We start from the raw sequence: 20233 nt of genomic DNA on the forward strand, positions 1-20233 counted from the left end.
GCGGTACTATTGTAGTTGACAGAGAGATTAGCTATAAAAGAGTACCAGCTTTAGCTAATTGTTAACTGACCGCTAAATTTGAGCTTTTAATTCAAATGTAAGTAGCTATACAGGCAGCTGGTTTTTAAAATAACAATGAACATTCAGCTGCATTTGTTGAACTCAACACAAAATGCATGTTGTAAGCTTTCTGCCAGTGTCAGACACAGACTAAATAGTCATGGTACATGCGAATCCTGCACGAAAGCAAACTCCACACACATAACGACCTTGATAAAAAAAACATTCAGCATCTATTTCTAGTGTCATAAGGCAAGCCAAGCAGTATATCCAATTCACTTAGGTGGAATCCTGAAGTAATTTTTTGTGTCTTATTTATGGAGCACAATTATGAAGATACATGGAGCTCACAATTAAATTGCAATTCATTTAGGTTCTGAACTTCCAAGATCTGAAATCAATAAAGGTTCACTTCAGTTGGATTGCTTTCAGCTAACCCTTTATATGCAAACACATTTTTCCTAAGGAAATCCAAAGGTCTATATCACTGACATCCTAAAGCAGAAGTTTCACTTTCACCATTACGTTAAATTCAATGCTTGTTAGTATAACATCTGTAACAATGACACGCTGAAGCCATGTCTTCTTTGTGCTCAGTTTAAAGCATCACATGCATCTTGCACTGCAAATTGAAATGGTACCAAGGTACCAAAACTACTTAAGAGAAAAGAAATGGTGCGGTCATGGCAGCACACAGCCTGATGCTGCCTGCTTTTATGCTGCTACTTTCTGCTGCTTCTTTGTGCAGAAAAACAGTGACACGTGGGCCTGGAAGATCACACCGAGATGAGTGTGGGACTACTTCCACAAGGAAGACTGTATCTGATGCAAAATTATGACAGAATTTTATCCAGTGTGCTGCCATGAAACATCTCACAACGAATATTTTATGATACATGCAGCTTGAAATAATGGTAACACACTGGAACAGACTCTACTGCTGTACTCACATTGAGTACTTTATCATACTTGCTCTACAAATAGTTCCAAGAATCTGGCTCCATGTATTGCCATAAGCCCATACTGCATGATGTTTCTACATAAATGTATATAATTGCCTTATGCTGTGCTGTGAGTCACTTCCACATTAAGTATTCTTTGAGAGCCTGTGGTGACAATGACATGGCTTTTCTGATGCATAAAAAGAAAATTTTGCAACTTGAAAGCACTTTCAGAGTCTAATTTTTTGATGGTGTGAAAGAATTAGGCTGTCATGGTGTTTTATGAAAACTTAATCTGCAAGCAGGTGGATATCTCACAGGAAACCGATAAGCTCAGAGCTTTGCTACGCTAACGGTCTACTACAACCATTATTTCAGCTTAGATTTTCTTGTGATGGCCTGATATGCCACACAGCGTACATTTGTAATTTTGTAATTTAAATAAAAAAACCCCAAACTCTTAGATGTATAGTCCTGCTGAATCACAGTGATTAAAGCATGGTGTCATCTTATTACAGAGCTTGGTCAGCTCCATAAAACACTTCATATAATGTTTGTTCTCTGTGGGGTAAAATAAAACAAACAAACAAACAAAAAACCCAACAACACATTTATTCCGCAGCTGTTAAATGCTTTTGAAATGTTTGATCTCAGAGGACATTCTGGTTTGAAAAACAGTCATCTTTCCATTAATGAAAACTGTTACAGTGTAAAAATTGGGCAATTAATTAATTAATTAAGTGTATAATGAGATGGTAAATCACACAGCGTAGTGTGTTCTCTGCACAAAATGTTACCCCCTCACCTCACACTGAGGTCACATCCGTTACTATATTAGAACTGATTTGCCCTTCAAAAGCAAACTGGCAACCTTGCTGAAAACAAAGCAAAATAACACTTCATTTTGTTTCGTCAATGCTCATGATAGGCGTTTCTGTAAATGCCTGCATTTCAACCTTCTAATTTGCATGAGTTGTTATAGTAGGTTGACCAAAATATCATTTGTTAATCTTCTAAATTCATCCTCTATGCTCTACTTCATGTGATAGAAATGAAGCTCAAATGCTCAGCCAAGAGAAAAAAAAATAATCTCCCAATTAATAAATTTGAATTTGTACAAGTCAGTGTCACAGATTCTACAGGCATTTTTAGAGCTGTTTCATCATGTAAAAACATATGAGTTTTAGGAAATAAAATGTTGTTGATTGATGCTCTTGCATTTTCAGGAATTCAAACTTAAAGAGAGTTTCAGAAAGCTATTACATTTGTCAGTAAAAGAAACACAATGAAATAATTATTGACCTGAAACAGTCTCAAAAGAAATACTGGTTTTGAGGTTTTTTTTGGTCACAATTTATAAATAAATTTGATGAAAAGAATTACTGTTTCCACTGAAAATGAATAAAATGCAAGAAAAGTTTTCGTTGTTCTCCTCATCCTCTGTTTTATACACAAAATCTTAACATTGTGCATTGCAATATAAAGACAATATTGTCACAAATCTAGTAGTCCAACCAATGACAACTGAGAGCTATTTCAGTATAAGAAACTTACAGTCACATCTTGAAACTGGAGGCGCATAGCGGAGCCTGATGGTTGTGGTCGGCTGGTAATCTCTAGTATGGTCCTTAACAGAATATCTAGCAGGCTGTTCACAATCACATCAATTTCTTCCAGGACAGATTTTTCCTTAAATAATAAATAAAACATTTAAGATTTTAAAATAGAAAGATGACCACAGGCATATCTCCATTCGTGTTATTTTAGAAACAAATGATGGTTTTACTATGAATGTCACAGTTGAGAAACAAGGACTATTCTCTAATTGAGATATTGTTTAATTCTATTGATTTTTTTCTAACAGTTTTCAATTAATTGCATTGTACTGAAATATAAAGGACAGTTACGGGGATGATTTTAAATATGTAAGTGTTCATCAAATTAGCATAGCTCTATTTTCAATTAATGTTTAGAAGAAAGCAGTAAATAATATATGAGAACTTTTGGGGCAAGATTTTTATAGGTAACACCCATATATTTTCTGGGGAAATTGCCAAGGGAGGCTTAAATTCCAAAAAGTAGAATTCTGTTTTCACACTTTGAAACTATCACCAGAAACAAGCAGATGGTGCTCAACCTTCAAGACCTGCTTCCGCAGTAAGGACCAGCTACATCGTTTCCCATCAACTGAGAAGCACAAACAAATTAGTCATTTCTGTAAGCCTACAACTGCTTGTATGCAGTATCGATACAAAGGAACCAAAGCATTCACCGCCAAAAGAGACCATGATACCTCAATTACATGCATGGAAACACTTGATGAAGTCAAGTTGTAGTTACTTTTCCTTTTTAATTCAGATGGAAATGTGTTTTCTCTGCTTCAACAATGTTTTCTGTCTCCACTGCAGCAGACACCACCATCTTAGTCTGAGCGATTTTATCCACAATTTAAGATGATAATTCTTTGCAGAAAGAAACACTTCATAATCAAATGCACACAACCAAACTAAAACTCAGCTGACAAACAGATCATTCAACTTTGCTGACATCGAGGTGTAGGAGTGTTTTTTTTTTTCTTCCAGCTTCCTACACACCCAAAGCATATGATTTGTAACAAACTCAAAATTCCTGTTTGGACTCAAGATGAGTCTAGTGTCATGGCCGGCTTCTCTGTCACTTCATCTAGTACCAAACAATGTTAACTTTGCTACTTACAAAAGCAGACAGTATACAGTGTATTTAGGAACTGTATCAACTGTGAGCATTCATGGACAAAGTACTGTTAGAATGGCCAACAACGTTGATTTTCAAAGTTGCCTGACTGCAAATTCACTTGCTCCGTCAACACTAAATTATCTTGATTACCATGGAAGGAATGAGGCTCTAAACTGATCCACAAAAATCATATCAAAGTCACTAAGTTAATACTCTCAAAGACTACTAAAAATAGTAGCCGCATATCTTGAACACTGGAGAGAGTTTTATGTAGACATCCACTTGTTATTGTGTACATCTTTGCCTTGGTGACTCCAAATAAAAGATCTCCTGAAATTAAGACCAGACATGTAAACCTTTCCCCCAGTCCAAAACCACAGCTACGCTTTATCACTTTATCTTGTAAGGAGGTATTACACTAATCCAGGAGCCGCTGCAATGAAAATGTTGTTACGGGGCCAAAGTCGCACGCCACGTCCCTATCAAATCACTGATGGAGCAACTTTAATTGCTGACAGTGGTATGAAATGGAGAAACACATAAACCAGTTCTCACTAACACATTCCAACGTAATGTATGCTGGCCTTGTTATGTATGTACTGCACTAACTACAGGCAATGTCTGCTTTTAATCATCTTATATCCCTTTTCCTGTCAGAACTTATCACCATCTTCATATTTGCAATACACGTATCTAAGCTAGCTCTCATAATGTAGCTTTCACAGATTAATTTGCAAATACAAACATCAGAAATTGGCCACAAAGTCTATCAACTAACAACCAAGGGCAATCCCCCTTGCAACAGTCATATCAATCTATTTACCTATATCACCCCTGTGTCCTCTCTGACTAAACAGCCCACAACAGAAAATGCCTCTAAAAGAAAGCGGACATTTCTTTCTGTCCAACACAACACTCAAAAAGAGTCACAGCTTGGCAGAACGCTATGCGCTACAATTAAAATACTCTTGCATGGGAAGAAATGGCTCACGAGAAATCAAGATGACATGCTTATGCAGAATCACTACACAGAACACTTTAAAATGGTCTTGGTCAAGGTCCAGTTTGTGTCATTAAATGTCATTGAGCCATATAAAGATGTTCAACACCTTGTGGATGTCACATGGTGTTTACTTACTGAGCTGTTCTTCTTGATGAGGCAAAATATGTTGCTAAGGATACGTGCACACATTATAAGGTCCTTCTGCTCTTGTAAATGCATGTGGAGATGATGTAAAACTACCGGAAGAAGAATATATCGAGAATCTGGAAAAAAGGAAAAAATCTATGAGTAGGAGCTTCTCATAGAATAATTTAATTTTAATATAGACATAAAATATATCTTCAGTCCAAAAAGGTATTTCTGATAAGCAGAAGCTTTTACTTGCTTTAACCAACATTTTTGATAAGCAGAAGCTTTTACTTCATAATCATAGTATCCTAAAACAAATATTTGAAGAACAAACAATATGCTGAAAGTCAGTATGTCACATCATGGGTGGAGAAAAACACCACTGTGTGGAATATACTATAGATAACAGAAAATTCTAAGTAATTATTGAACTGTCACGCAAAAAAACTTAGCGTAGTAATATCTGTATTCATAATAATGTTAAATTATGCTCTAGAGTTCCCTGTCATGTGACGGGATCCTTTTGCAAGCCAATGCCACAATAGATTTAATCTTGAAGTTACGTTATTCTAAAAATGAGTTCACTTTACAAAGAAGCAGTACCTACATATTTCTTTCAGGACTTTCACTTTCCCAGATTCCTCACTCCTACTGAGTATGAGAAATTTAGATCGCTGGTGTCTACATAAAATGATTTTCCTTTCCTCTACTTCATTTTCTAAACGCAGCACTTTGGTGATATTTTCAGTCCCGAATTCTCTCAAAATTATGCAAGAAGTTCATTAACATGCTACTTTTTCTTGCTTCTTTTTCTTATAATTAAAGATGATGTTAAATGGGAAGAGCCCTAATACTTACACTTGTGATAACACATTAAACACTTATTTACAATTTGATAAATGGAATGGGTGTTATCTGTTTTCATTTTGTTGTTTTTAGATCTTTGCCATAATTATGTTCCCATAGAAATGTACTTGAATCATTTCCTCTATTAAAATTTTAATGATGATTATATACTACATTATCTAAATATATTCATCTACCCAGTTCCTTTGTTCATTAATGTAATTATTTCCTAAAAACTGAGTTTGTCTAGCTGGAAAATTACTCCTTTAAAATCATTTTGCCAACCAGGTACTGTCCATGGACTAGTCTTTCTATAAATACTTTTTATCCTCTTAAATATTCACTCTAGTTTTTCCAGGAGGGAGAAGAAGATGGATTTATTCTGAGATTTTATTTCTTGAATGCTTCTTTAACTCACTGAAATATAGCACTAGTCTTGTTTTTCTCTATTATTTCCTTGTTTTCATTGTGTAATTGTCTGTATAACACAAGACAAATCATATGGACAAGTTGATTTGTATGCACTATTTAAGTATATTCTTGTTTTCAAAAAAAAGAAGGCTTGCCCGCTCTTTTTAAAGGGGCGTATCATGCTTATTATTTATTCAGGTGTTTTGCTATATCTTCCTATTGAAGAAAAATATAAAAAAAGACTATATGGCAATAGGTCATCAATGAATGTAAAATCTGTACTACTGAGACCCAAAACTGGGAAACAAATAGCCTTTATCCAGTGACTGCTTGCTTCTGCCAGTGCCTCGGCAGGTTTTCGTCAGGAGTGGCCTGAGAGTTCACATCTGCCTGCAGCTGGGCAGAAGCGTCTCAACCAAACCAACCAGGCAGGGAGGTGGTTGAGTCACCATCTCTCGAGGTATTTAAGAAACGTGTAGATTTGTCACTTGAGGGCATGCTCTAGTGACAGAGATTGTAGGGGTTTTTTGTGTGTGTGTGTGTGGTTGGACTCGATGATCTCAAAGGTCCTTTCCAACCATGAAGATTCTATGATTCTTTGTCTACCTGAAGAGCAGAAGCTCAGCAAAGCGTTGCCCCACATAGTCTGAGATGTCAAGTGTGCACAGCTGCCACTGACCCATCCACTGCAAGATCCATAGGGTCAAAAGGAAAGCAGGCAGGAAGATGGCTAATACGCAGACGTCTGGTTAGGCACGTGCCAGCTTCTGATCCTCACCCCTAAATCTGCTTATTAATTAGTGATAGATGAAAAGATAGAGATAATGCCTTCAGTTGAAGTGAAATTCTTATAAAAAAGACCTAACCTATTCTTACAAAAAGACCTAACCATCGGGTTACAGGGGATGGCTCCTTTTCCCTGCTTTGTGATAGGCCTTACACATACTGAATTCTTGACTGGTAACCCATCTTCAAGAGAAGAGATGAAGTGTTCTCTGTGTAAAGCAGCCCATGGCTCTGCATTTGGGGTACTGTCTTCCTCTTCAGGAAGCTGAATCCAGGCTGGCAGAGCACTGAACCTGGTCTTCCATTCCCAGGCAAACACTCAAATCACTACTCAACACCACAACTGTCCCAGAGAAGCTACAGTAGCTCTTTCACACTTCACTGGCGTGAGCCGTACCCTTTGGGCCATAGGTCCTCTGAGGACAGCAGGTCTTCTCTTGCAGCTACAACTGAAAGCCCTCAGCCCAGAAGGCGAGGAGAAAACAGGAGCAGCCCTGTGCCTAGGTGTTTCGTCTTGGTTAACTCTAGGCAGCTTCCTGATGAGCACACAGAGGATTTGTTACCTTTACTGAGGTGCCCACTACTCTGTGCACTGCTTACATGTAAGCACAGCATTATGAACTACATTTTGAAGTCCAGAGAATCTACTTGTAGCAACACTTGACTTGTAAATAGCCAATTCTTACATATAATATATGACCTGAAGCACCTCAGACAAAACTGAGCATCCTCATTCAACTGTTTCAAGTATCCCATTTTTGCAAAAGCTCCATAAAATAATCAGGAACTTTGTTTTACCAAGACCAAACGGATTAGCAAGAAGCATTTTCTAATGACTTGCAACTGTACATGGGAGGGAACAATGTCTGTTACTGAACTAACCACCACATATAACGCTGCTTTAGATATATTCCTTGTAAATTCATAATCTAAACACCTCTCTGTCTTGACCCGTTTAGGTGGAGAGATACAGTGGTGTTACAGAAAAGGAAAGCTGGCACATTCACCTCTCAGCCAAACCAAGGATTATGTGAGAAAGTTTGGAGAACGTAGTGTACAACATTTGTCTTGAGTTACTTTTTTTTTTTCTTAAAAATTGTCAGCTGCAATGTCAGCCACTGTATATAGAAAAATTAATGAGCGCAAGAAATGGTGCAATAATCAGAACTCTTAGCCGTCACTCACTGTCCTAATTTTTCTTCTGTGCAGGAAGCCAAATTAGCTGACTGTTTAAAATGCTAATACTTGCCCTTTACAAATATTATACAGAAAGAGAGGAAAAAAATCATGACATGGAGCTTTTCAAGTACATGCTTGGCATAATTAGAAAGACAGGCTACTCTGGGCAATCCTGGTGACTTTCCTATGCAAGCTACATTAACATTTAATATTTAACCCACAGCACAACTTTCCCCCTTGCTTTTCGGTTAGCGGTAAAGCACCTGCATAGATATAAAAAACCCTTTCTTTATTCTGGTGTATTTTAAAGATTAATTTCAGGAAGACGATATTCATTTCAGTGACTATATCAGAACAGATGAGCAAAACTTCAGCCTGCTTGGAAAAAGGATTAGCGTAATTGAACATTTTAAACAAATAAACAGCATTCTCCTTGAACAGTGAGAAGCAAGGAAGTTGTTCTTCTTTTTGATAGTTTCACTTGGACCTATTCAATTTATGCCTCCTTGTTTGGAAGAACTTTCAAAAATTTCATGAGGAACTGTTTTCAGTTGAAAGAAAAAAATTGCCTGAAGTGCAGAAGCAAAACACAGGTATGGCTGAGAAAGTCCTCTTTTAGCCTAAGAAAGAGACACAGGTGTGAAGCATCACTTGCAAAGCTTTTGCAAAATATTTTCTGCTCTCCGCTATAGAGGTACTAATAAAGGTCGAATTTTTGTATGCAATATACATACATACATGTCCCCACAGGTGTGTACAGAAGTATACATACACAAAGAACTCCAAAGAACAGTATATTGGTATAGAAGAGAAATTAAGAAATACCAATTAATCTGAAAAAGATACTGGAGTACTTGAAAGCAGTACTATGGATCAATGTGTAAAACCTTAATGTTTTGAAAAAAATACTTTTTTTTTTTTCCCCCTCAAATCCATGTTAACATGTAAAGTTTAATGTATTTTAACTAAATTTAATCCAGGATTTGTATTAACAATTTCAATATTGATAGGCTTTTTGCATTTTTATAGCAATTAATTAGCTTGCAGTGATTACTGAGATATCTTACAAGTCTCATTAAAGAGAAGTTTTGAGTCTTTTGAAAAAACGATGGAATAAGAGGGAAATCATAACACCTAGCTTTTAGAACTAAACCTCCTTACCAGTTAATGGTATCTTTTCCTGAACTTGTTAACAGCTTTTTTTTTCATTTCCATATGAAGTCTAACATGTAACAACATCCTTTCCGTGAGGCAGTTCAAAGATATTAAATTATTCTCACTGATTCTGTCAGATTTTCATCTCTAAATGGCTATTGAAACATATAATTTCCTACACGTACGTTCTCCTGTGAGATACAGGATGCAATTCTTAGGTGAACTTATTCACAGAGACAGACTGAGGGAAGCAGTCAATCTCTGAAAGAAAACAAATAGATAATTATCACTTTTCTAATCTATTAATAGTGGATTTCAGTGTAAAATAAGGAAAACAATAAAAAACAGGTAAGGGATAAGCTATATATAAGCCAAATACATAAAACTTCACACATGAAATGAATTAAATAAAATGAACACATTAAGATGTCTTTAAAACACCAACTCAGGATTTTTCCTAGCTTCATAATACTTATACATATCATATAAAGATACCATACACCATATGATATCTATAGTGTAAACGGTCAGAGAATTAAACCCCTCCTCTATTTGTTTTCAACAGGCTGCCTTTGTCCTACCCAGCTACTCTTGCATCGGGGTCCAAATCCTCATATTTTGGGAAGACACAAAGTTTCTTGCCTTGTAAGAACATTCTCCATGTGGTAAAGAGCTGCGCCACAGATTATAACTGGGCTAAGATACAGGCTTTATCAATGCGGAGTTTTCTTTTATTAGGACTTTACTTACTAATGTAATCTCTCTCCTGGTAACTGATGTGTTTGATCAGTGGTGATTCCAAGAAAATTCATCCTCTTTGGAGGAAGAAACCTAGACTTACACACCTCATGTTTTCATAGCTATTGAATTTGCAAGATCAAATATTGCCCTTAGAGTAAAAAAAAATTATTGGTGTTCTGATATCTGCTGTTTAACCATGTCAGGAAGGACATGATTTCAGATGTGTTTCTCTTATTGTCCTTAACTCTTCCCAGCAAAACAGATCTAACTCTTCCCCAAAGCAAGCTATAATAATAATTAATGCAAAAAAGACAGCAAACGAGTGCTAAACTACTGATGTATCAGAAATGACAAAGGTAGAAAATCATCTGGGTACAGGCATATGTGGGTCATCAATTTGGCCATTCTACAAGCATCAACAGGGATGCGTCCAAAGAGTTACACCCAAAATACCAGGAGACTGGAAAAAAGGCCAAGAGGAAATAAATACTGATAGTCTTTATCAGCAGGAAAACTGTCATCTGTTTCTTTTTAGACAACCAATGTAGTGTACTACAAAGATACAGAAGTAAACACGAAAAAACAGAAGTAAAGTAAGGCCTTAACCCCTACTAACTTTTTCATAGGGGCTAGGCAGTTAACTGCTGTTGACACCTTTTAACGTCGCTGTAGTTGCGACCTATGGGAAGAGCTGAAGTTTAAAATCACTGAAATGGAAAAAGGGTCTAAGCAAGCTATACCAAAACCTCAATACAGAGCCATTTCAGACATCCTATCCACACATGATCAGTAAGTACGATATATAACCTGCATTCTCTAGAGAGACAGGTAGAGACCAGATGCATCAAATACATCTGAAATTGTACTAAACACCCGTGCTTGGGCACCTTACATCAACCCCTTTTATGTCTGATATTTCTGTTTTCAACGATATACCAAATATATTTCCCAATTTTAGCAAAAGCATAGCTTTCATGTCTGTTGATTTCTGCAGCGGTGGGAGCTAATGGTAGTTGTTCAGGCCCTTGCAGCACAAAATGCGTAAAACTCCCATGCTAAACTACTCTCGCTTGTTTCCAAGCAAGCTCCAGATAACAGAAAATATTATCTAAGAAGTGCCCTCCTCATTTCTAGACATTTGAATAAATAGATATTTCCTGCATTCCATCTATTCCAATGTGTTAGCTAACACTGCAGCTTGCAGCGCTCGTCAACTTCATCTGGGAGACAGAAATCAATTATTTTCACAGCAGCAAGGCTCAACTTCACATTAGGATGTACTGTTTACTCTGCACATTAACATAGCTGAGCGCAATATTTATGTTCCCAAGAGGATTTTTAAAAGGACTTCCTTCTAGGGATTGACTGAGGGAAAGTCTACTTATATTTTTGTATTTTAAAGAGATAAAACATTAAGGGCAAAGAGACCAAGCTGCTTATCTCCACAAGACCCTTCAGCTTAATGACAACTGTACAATTGTTTGCCTGAGCTTCCTATCATGGACATTGGGAGCTTATTCTACTGCCTGATGTCTTTCACAACAGTTTCCCTGAGGTCTAAGAAATTTAGATTCTATTTGTATATAACCCGCACTCCATGTAAAATTTAACATGTAATTTTCTAATTTTCATTGCTTTTATAGCCAAACCAACTCATATTACTTCTTAATAATGAAACGGGATTTGAATAGAAAAATAACACTTTTACAAAAGGAATCAAACAAAAACTGTCATAAGGCTGAAAGTAGATTTACAAATTCAAGGAAGTCCCCAGGAGTCCCTCACATGGCATTAAATAACTCGAATTACATGCATTCATTTCGATCTTCTGGTTAGGCTGACCTAACCAAGATAATGAGAGGAAAATGGCAACGATGATACCTGGTCCCTAAGTAGTTTGGAAAATGAAAAACGTAATTTAGAGCATCCTTAAGACTGCTCCACCCAGAGCACCAAAGGTGTGATCAATCAGCTGTAGGGAGAGCTCACTGTTCTGGAAAGGACCGCCATGGAGGCTCACATGGGAAAGGGTTTTGCAACCAGAATGAAGCAAAGTAGCCAGGATCCAATACTTCTTACCCATTTCTTTGAGCTCATATTTTTAAAGTACAATCACTGAAAGCATTTAAAAAAATGTTTCAAGATGTCTTCCTTTATTTTGCAGCATCTCAAAATATTTATTCATATCCTGGTGTTTTTTGCAGAGCCTTCATCATTGTAATGTGTTTATCTTGAATGCCTTAGAAGGTAAAAGTTACTGTTTCTACTGAACTCCATCAGCCAATATCGAAACAGCTCTCAAGAGGGCTTTTCGTGAGTAAATTAACACTTACTAGAATTCTTAAAATCTCTTCTATTTGAATTCTTTTCTTTCAAAATTAGTTCATCTCAAATTTAATATTTGCTCATTTCTATGGGTTTCACTTAGAATACAAAAAGAGTGTCAGGCTCACCACTACACAGCAGTTTGTTCTTCTGCATAGCAATTGACTATGTTGTTATACACTTTATGCACCAACTATCACTTGCATTTGTGTAGACTTTTATGCTACTTTAAGAAACGGAGGATTGAAAATGCTGAACTAGCAAGAGTTACACAAATAAGATCGAACGGATAGGTGACAATCTGTTTGCTGAACTGCCCCCAAAGGAGAAAAAGAAAAAAACAAAACAATTTAGTAAAGCTTTTTCCTTTATAATTACTTAAAAAGTATAAAGCAAACTTTCTTCACAGACATCCTGCCAGTAGTAGATCAAAACAAAACTATATTTTAAGAGTCTTTGTCTCTAAAACCGAAACCACTAAATTTAACCAACTGTATTTTTGTAAATGAGCAGCTTGTGCAGAGCAGTGCTTCAAGAATCGTTCCTTAGGAAGCACTGCTCTGAGCGACACTATCCCCTTTAGCACCTGCTGGCCTGTGTACCAAGGACACAATTTGAGTTCCTTATCTGGAGGCAGCCCAGGGTAACCTTACCTGGGTTAGTGTACAGGTGACTCTCTACAGTCTTCCCAATACTCTGCAGTTTAACAGCTTGAAGGGACTCATCCCCATGCATGACTGTTGGCAAGCTGCCCAGAGCATCGTGAACCAAATTGGCCACTTCTCTTACATCAAAGAGCTTCAAAAGTTCAGAGTACACCGATGGGAATGAGCTGAGAAACACGGCCTAGAGGAAAAGGGCAAAAATGGACAGTCAGATCTTGCAGTATAGTTTTGACATTTATAGAATTTAAATAACCATAGAAATCTAAGTAACTGTAGAAAAATGCCCGGTTTTACATTTCAAGGGTAGTTAGTAGCTTTAAACATGGTCATATTTTCAGAAGAAATATCCTCACATTCATTAATGGGCTTACACTTGTGACTATTTTCCTTTAAGCTTTATCCAATTCATTTCTCCCAGGACAAAGTGAACGTATAAAGTTGAACTTAGAACAAAAATATTTATACTTTACAGATTCTTCACGATCTATGCGAAAGGAAATTTTTAGAAGGATAACAGAAGCCAGCAGATATCAGAACAAAAATACTTGAGTGGAGTTGCTCTGGTTTGCTTTGCTTTAGATAAGTAATATAACAGCCTCCCTATCTTCCATTTTTCAAATAATGAACACTTTTATTTTTGAGTGAGACAGCACTGGCAGCCTTGGTTCACTTCAACAACCCTAAAATAGGGGAAAGTCATTGGTGAGTATAATGAATATGGAAACAGAACACTGGAAAAGAAAGGAGGGCGATGCCAGAGAAAGGAAGCTAGAACTGACATTCCCTTCTTCCTCACCAAATCCTGCTGACTGAGAAAAGCTACACATACCTCAGACCTTCTTCACACCGGTGTCAGAACAGGTGACACGCAAGGTTAAAGATACTGAAGAACTCCTAATGCAGTTGTTTATAGCATTTTGATATTATCTTTTCATTCCACCTGCTTACATGATATGAGATCGAAGAACCACCTGCCTACTCTGTTCTCTGTGATTTGCCATTTTCTTGGAAGAACAATTTTCTACAGAGCTTAAGAAATTAATAATTCTTAACGGGTCTTAAACACCTCTGGTTACAGAAACAGGGGGAGAGGACGGCATATCTACAAACTGTAGAAGTTGGTAAATCCATGGCACTTAATGTAGAGAACTATCTTCTGTGTCTTTTGCCTCTAGACAATTTTAGTAGTCTCAATTGAAATAAAGATACCAGCTGAGCATTAAAACGTCCAGTTCACCAAGACTTAAAAGTTTTCTGTAAAGCATGAAAGCTGATAGTCTTTTGTATGGCTCAAATTCTTCAGTTCCAATGTGGTTAAACTAAGCTGTAAAATGCCCAAAACAGAGAAATTACTTTATTTGTATCCAGCAATATAATTATTATAATTATGACACAATTATAATTCAAAATTAAATATTAGATTTAGGATTATCTACACCAAGCATATTTAGAAGCTGCTGGTATGAAAATTTCACACTGTAGGACAAAAGGTATGAGGATGAGCTGAAAATGGACATTTTGCTCTAGCAAAACCACATTTTCTTTCCTGGGAATACAGGTAAGGACATGCATACATTTTCTATAATGGATGTTTTAGGTGGCAATAAGTAAGGTGCTCCTGAAAACTTACTTGTAGTTGGGATAAAGCACTAGCTCCTTTGCTCTCTTGGGAAAGGAAGAAGCGTACTGACATAAGAAGCTCTTGAATACAGCAGCGAAATTCCTCCTCATTTTGTCCACCAGTGGCAATAGAGAATAACCTTCGAGACTGAACTATATACTTAAAGATATATTCCTGGGCCTACGGATGTCAAAATCAGAGATAACTCATAAAAATAGACAAGGTCATTAAATAGAACACACACATTGATTATATCATTCAAATAATGACAAGGACCTGAAACAGGACACCATGTTATTTAATTCTGGCAAATCTTTCTATTGAAACACTAACATTTCAAAAGCACATATGCAGAAAAGCTCCTCCCTTGCCTCTCACAATCTCTACAAACCAGGGAGCACACATGAAAAACTGCAAAAATCTCAGCACTGCCCCTTTCCCCATCCCTTGCATGTCTTTGGCTACGGAAACATTGCACGAACATACAATATAAGAAGTAGGCTCAAACTTTTGAGCTGTTCTTGGAATTTCTCTTCCTGTTAAAAGTTGTTTTCCTGTTGAATGCTAACCAAATAATATATATATATATAAAAAAAAAGCTTAAATTAAGTTGCAAAGCTGTTGGAACGTAAATTAAACATACACCCCTTTCTTATTAGCAAGATGCCTAAATTAACAGCAGCATAGAAAAGCACATTGATATTTTATTTACAGACTGTAGCACCTGTCCCAAATGGGATTATTGTGTTGTACAACTCAACCTGACTCCACGCTGTGCTCTGTTGATGGTACAAAACGGGGCAAATGAGCAACCAAAATCACCTTTTTCAGGTGTAGAGTAGAATTCCCCAGTGTCAGGATTGAACCCTTAAGTCAGCATGCAGGTCTGCCATTTAGATTCAGTTATGCAACAGATGCTAATACCACCAATGCAATCCGCATTTGATTTCTTAGATCTACCTCCTGCTCATGTATATGCTCACTCAGTAAGGAACATAGAGCTCCAGACTCTGCTGGTAGTAAGCTCCATGGATAGGCTTAGTTACAAAGAGAGAGATGAATAGACTGACTGTGCTGAAAAAGTCCGCAGCTCCCTAGAATTAGTACTACCATTCCATCATTTGTACCTACTTTGCTTCATTTTGTAAGTTGAGCCTGCTGGTACTCTACAAATACATCATTCAAATATATAATTGCCTTCAACGATTCTTATTACCTTTAGTACTTCCTGTATGTGCTCGTGCAGCTCCACTTCAGTGACTCGATCAATATGCCACTTTAGTACTTTTATAAGATCTCTAGAATACCACATGAGAAAATATTATAACACACCAGTGGGAGAAGGGTTAACTTTGCATTTAAAATGCAAACCCATAGCTGTCACATGAGAAACACTGACAAAATAAAAAAGATATAACTAGATTTCACTAATCACTACAGGCTCAATGTTACACTTAATTTTCAGTCTGCTGAAAGCCACCTAGTAGATTTCTGACGAACGGGAAATAATACCAGCATTACATATGCAGTAGAATGATTTTGACAGCGATACACAAGCTCGGTTAAACCATAAAAGTCCCCGCCAGCGTGGACTACCCCTGCTATTCCATGCATTGGTTTGCAGTCTCATTAAAGTGCATTGGTTTTAATGGAAGTCGAGGTAGCACATAAATAAGGGGAGCACGGCAGAGGAAGTGATACTTGTTAGGGCACTGCTCTACAGGCAGTGAACACAGTTGCAGCTGGATGATGTTAAGGCTCCTGTGTTTTTCAAAGTAATTCAAATAAAGAAATCCACTGAAGAAAAAGATTTAAAAATGAAGCCAATGTTAGAGCGTTAGCAAGTAAGCTTTCGGGTAACTTAAAGTTACTTTACTCTTTTTTTAACGGCCTACATCTGGGCATTCGTACAAGCATTGCATCTTATTTCAAACGCTACCATTTAATTTAGCCTAATGATTGATTCTGCTTAGTTTACAAATAACTGTCAGTATTCAAATCAAATAGAAAAAGTACAGACTTCACCTGTATGCAAGCGCTCCTGCAAAATGACTTTCAATGTAAGTGTCCATTACTGGCTTAAAGTGGTGAAACTTGCTGTCCTGCAGCAAATTTATTATGTGAACCTAAATGTGAGGGGAAAAAGAAAAAAAAACAAACTTTTTTTTTTTTACTTAGTTCTTAAATAGTGTTAAGCATCATCACAAAATAAAACTTACCAAACAATCAAATACTTTTGATCCATATTTTTGAGAGTTTTCATCTAAAATCCCAAATAAAGTGTCTAGTGTATCTTGAAGAAACTGATTGGAGAAAATAAGAGACAGTTTGTTATTAAATAGGTGGTTTTGTGACATTCAAATACGTTATTTCCCTCATATTATCTAAAAGGATAGAAAGGTATATACCTTCACTATTTCTGAACCATCAATCTCTTTTAATTTTGAGAGGCAACCTGCAATTTTGTCTGGGTGGGTTCTCCATTTCAGAAGGTCAAGCATATCTCCTGCAAAAACAAAATGCAAGATTAAAGTTGGAAGCAAAGAAGCATTTCAGCTTTTAAATTCTACTATTACAGTCCACTCAGCAGAACTTGGCATCATCAAAACAAAAGAAAACATCTCAAGATTTGCTATAATATGATCTGCCCAACAACAAACTTTAATTCCATCCCCTAGTTGCTCCACCAATAGAAACATAAGAACACAGTACTGGGCCATTAAAATCAGTCCCCTGTGGCAACTGTATCATGCAATCTTGTTCAGACATTTATCAACTACCATCTTAAGAAAAGTAATTATTCTGCTGTCTCTCGTCCCATTGAAGGATGCCTTCTAGAGCCGTCCTCTGACAGATAGCAATAGTCTCCTACATTGCTGGTTTGAATATATTTAAAATACTGATCTTCCTATGTCTTTTTAGAGAACAAAGACAATGCCTCTAAGATCCTGCTTTATTAATAAGCAACACAATATCTTCTGAAAAATCAACTCTTTAAGCTGAAACACACGTGAGCGTCTTTGTACTTTCTCCAGTTTTAATTCATTCTCCTTCAGCTTTCTTGACCACAATGGCAACTACCTTACAGGTGAGATTACATCACTGTTTTCTATACCATTAGCATGGTCATATTTCTGCTGTAAACACCTGACACACATGTTCTAGAATTGGAGGGGTTTTTTAGATACATCGTATTGGTGACACAAATAGGTCTTTCTCCTGCTTAACCCTGTTCAGCTCCCTGGCTACAGCAGAATCCCCCAGAGTCTCCATGAAGGTATGATCCTGCCTTTTGTACCGTTACTTTTGGTCTAATTTCTACTCTTTCTTACTAATTATTCAAATCAAAGTTACCTTGCTTTGCCTGTATCATATTTTGATTTTGTCCCTCTCAACCAAGGAGCCCTTTCAACTACCTATTAGCAGCAAATTTCATTAATAGGCTCTCTAGTGTCTCAGGTTTTAGTGAAGTAAATCCCATCCCCACCCCGTTCCACCCCTTTAAAAAAAGAGATCAATCCAAGGCCTAATTCTTCAGATCTAGCAGTATTTTCTTCCCAGTCAGGAAGGAAATTCCTTCCACTGCAGTGCAAACTGCTAGTTCCCTTTTAGCCTTTATTTACCAGTTTTAAAATTCTTATTCTAATCTGTATCTTTTCTAATTTGCTATGCGGTGTGTTATTGAAGTCCAGATGGTTTAGATATGCTATGTTTCCTCTGAATAATAATAATAAAAAACTTTGAAAAGAAAGATTAAGAAGTTTATTCTGGCATGATATGCTTTGATAAAGCCGTCTTACAGAACATTCCATTTAGCTATGTGTCCATTTTTTCATCCATGATTTCTTGTAAATACTTGCATAAAATTCATCGGAAAGTGATGGTCCAGTTAACATATCTGTTCTTCCACCTGTCTTAAATGTAAGTACTATATTTATTGCTCTTCGGTCATACATCACTGCTTTCAGCTTCAGAGATGTACTAAAAAAAACCAGCTTGCTATGAGATTGGGAATTTCATGTCCCATAGCATTCAATGCCCTAAAATAGAGTTTCGCAAACCTGGCCTGGCTTTTCAGCAGTTTTCACTTGATCCTGACCTTTGCTGAACTCTGACACGTTGCTGTTATTTTTCTCCCTTCTGTTGCAGGTTCTCTGCTTGCTCCTCACATTTTCTGCCCATGACTCACTCGTTCAGGTCTGCAGCACTCCTTTCAAGTTGTATTCAGTAAAAGTTCCACATATTTTTGAACCGTTGAGTTAAATAAATCCCAAAGCTCCTTTACATTCAAGTTTACTACTTCCACGTTTCACTAACCAGCTTTTTCAAGTTTCTCAAAGCCTGGCCGTTTGAAGCAGAAAACCACTGTCCACCCATTCTCTCAGTGTAAGCTGAAGTTCTGTCCTGTGTAGTTGATCACTGTCCAGCATTATCTCAGAAAGGTCCAGTTCTTCTGAAATGTCCTCAATACTTATCAAACTAAGAAGCTAATAAGCAAGTTTTCCTCTTGGTTCAGCAACTGTTTGGGTGCTTTCTACCACAGAACGTTTTCACACTCAAGTAACATTTGAGCCACATCCATCTTTGTGTCATTTCTTTCCAAGTTTGCTCCAGGAAAGCTCCTCTCTCCCACAACAAAAAATGAAGTAATATTTCTGTCTTTCATAACATTGAACAAATCTCCACCTATATTCAAATCTTGCCAGAAGTGTTAATGGCAATCACCCTACATACTATTCCACTAATATTTTGCTACCTTAATTGGTTTTGGTGGGCATTAATTGTTTTTATGCATTTATACATTTCTTTTTTTTGTCTTGCTTCACACTGTGCTAGTATGGAATGGTTCGGATTAAAAGAGATCCTAGAGTTGCACAAAGAGTGCTGAAGGCTCCCACACATGCATCAGAGGCACTTCCCAAAGATCAAGGACCAATGATAGGTCTTATTATTCCTTCTGTCAGGAATTTTCAAGAAATAAGCATTACAAATCCAGTGAACCGCATTTGTCTTTTGGATAATTAAACGGACTTCTACACTTTATTCTGCTTAAGCCTCAACTTGAGAAGTAGCGAGACGAGCTGAAGCTGTCAGTTCATAGCAGGAAAAACACTTCTTTACAGGTTTGCTGGAGGAACTTGGTGGAAGATAGTTGACACTCAAAATTAGGGATTTGTTGGGCAATTAAAAAAGAAAGAGAAAGGAAATGTAAGACACTCACTTCAAAGCACTTATTTCAAGGGAAATGCTAAGGAGGAAAGACATTGCTGAGATAACATTAGCGAATAGCCCAAGCATAAATGACACGAATAGAAAATCTGACATGTGACTCACAAGGGGAAGGGATAGCAATGCGTCATGTATTAAAAGAAATGAGAATATAAAATTGCCCCCAAAAATAGGCCCACTAGGAAAAAATAGTTTTGGGAAAGGGAAAAAGTCAATGCTGCTGACAAATTTTGCTGAAGAAAAAATTTCCAATGCCTTCTCTTCTCTCCTCTCAGATTTGTACATTTAAAATAGGCTGCACCTGATCTACCATTCCTACCAAACAAAACACTTCCCTTCTCCAAGTCCGTAATTTAAATCCAAAGTGCTAGGTTTAATAAAAGTTTTAGGATCATGTGTATAAGGAAGTGGTTTGGGATGATCTTTC

General features: G+C 37.0%; 1 protein-coding gene across 3 annotated transcripts in view; it reads right to left on the reverse strand.

The window, feature by feature from the left end:
* Nucleotides 1-20233, reverse strand: part of DOCK4 (dedicator of cytokinesis 4) — a 254671-nt gene that overhangs the window by 68815 nt on the left and 165623 nt on the right. For all 3 annotated transcript variants that reach the window (XM_054197685.1, XM_054197676.1, XM_054197691.1), the window contains 8 exons: nt 16986-17083; nt 16797-16880; nt 16603-16703; nt 15794-15875; nt 14587-14757; nt 12945-13137; nt 4855-4982; nt 2556-2690 (listed from right to left, as the gene is read on the reverse strand). In XM_054197685.1, coding sequence (XP_054053660.1) covers nt 2556-2690; nt 4855-4982; nt 12945-13137; nt 14587-14757; nt 15794-15875; nt 16603-16703; nt 16797-16880; nt 16986-17083 — 992 coding nt within the window. The remainder of the gene's footprint in view (nt 1-2555; nt 2691-4854; nt 4983-12944; nt 13138-14586; nt 14758-15793; nt 15876-16602; nt 16704-16796; nt 16881-16985; nt 17084-20233) is intronic.

The sequence above is a fragment of the Rissa tridactyla genome, chromosome 1 (assembly GCF_028500815.1).
Source record: "Rissa tridactyla isolate bRisTri1 chromosome 1, bRisTri1.patW.cur.20221130, whole genome shotgun sequence".
Taxonomy (NCBI): Eukaryota; Metazoa; Chordata; class Aves; order Charadriiformes; family Laridae; genus Rissa; species Rissa tridactyla.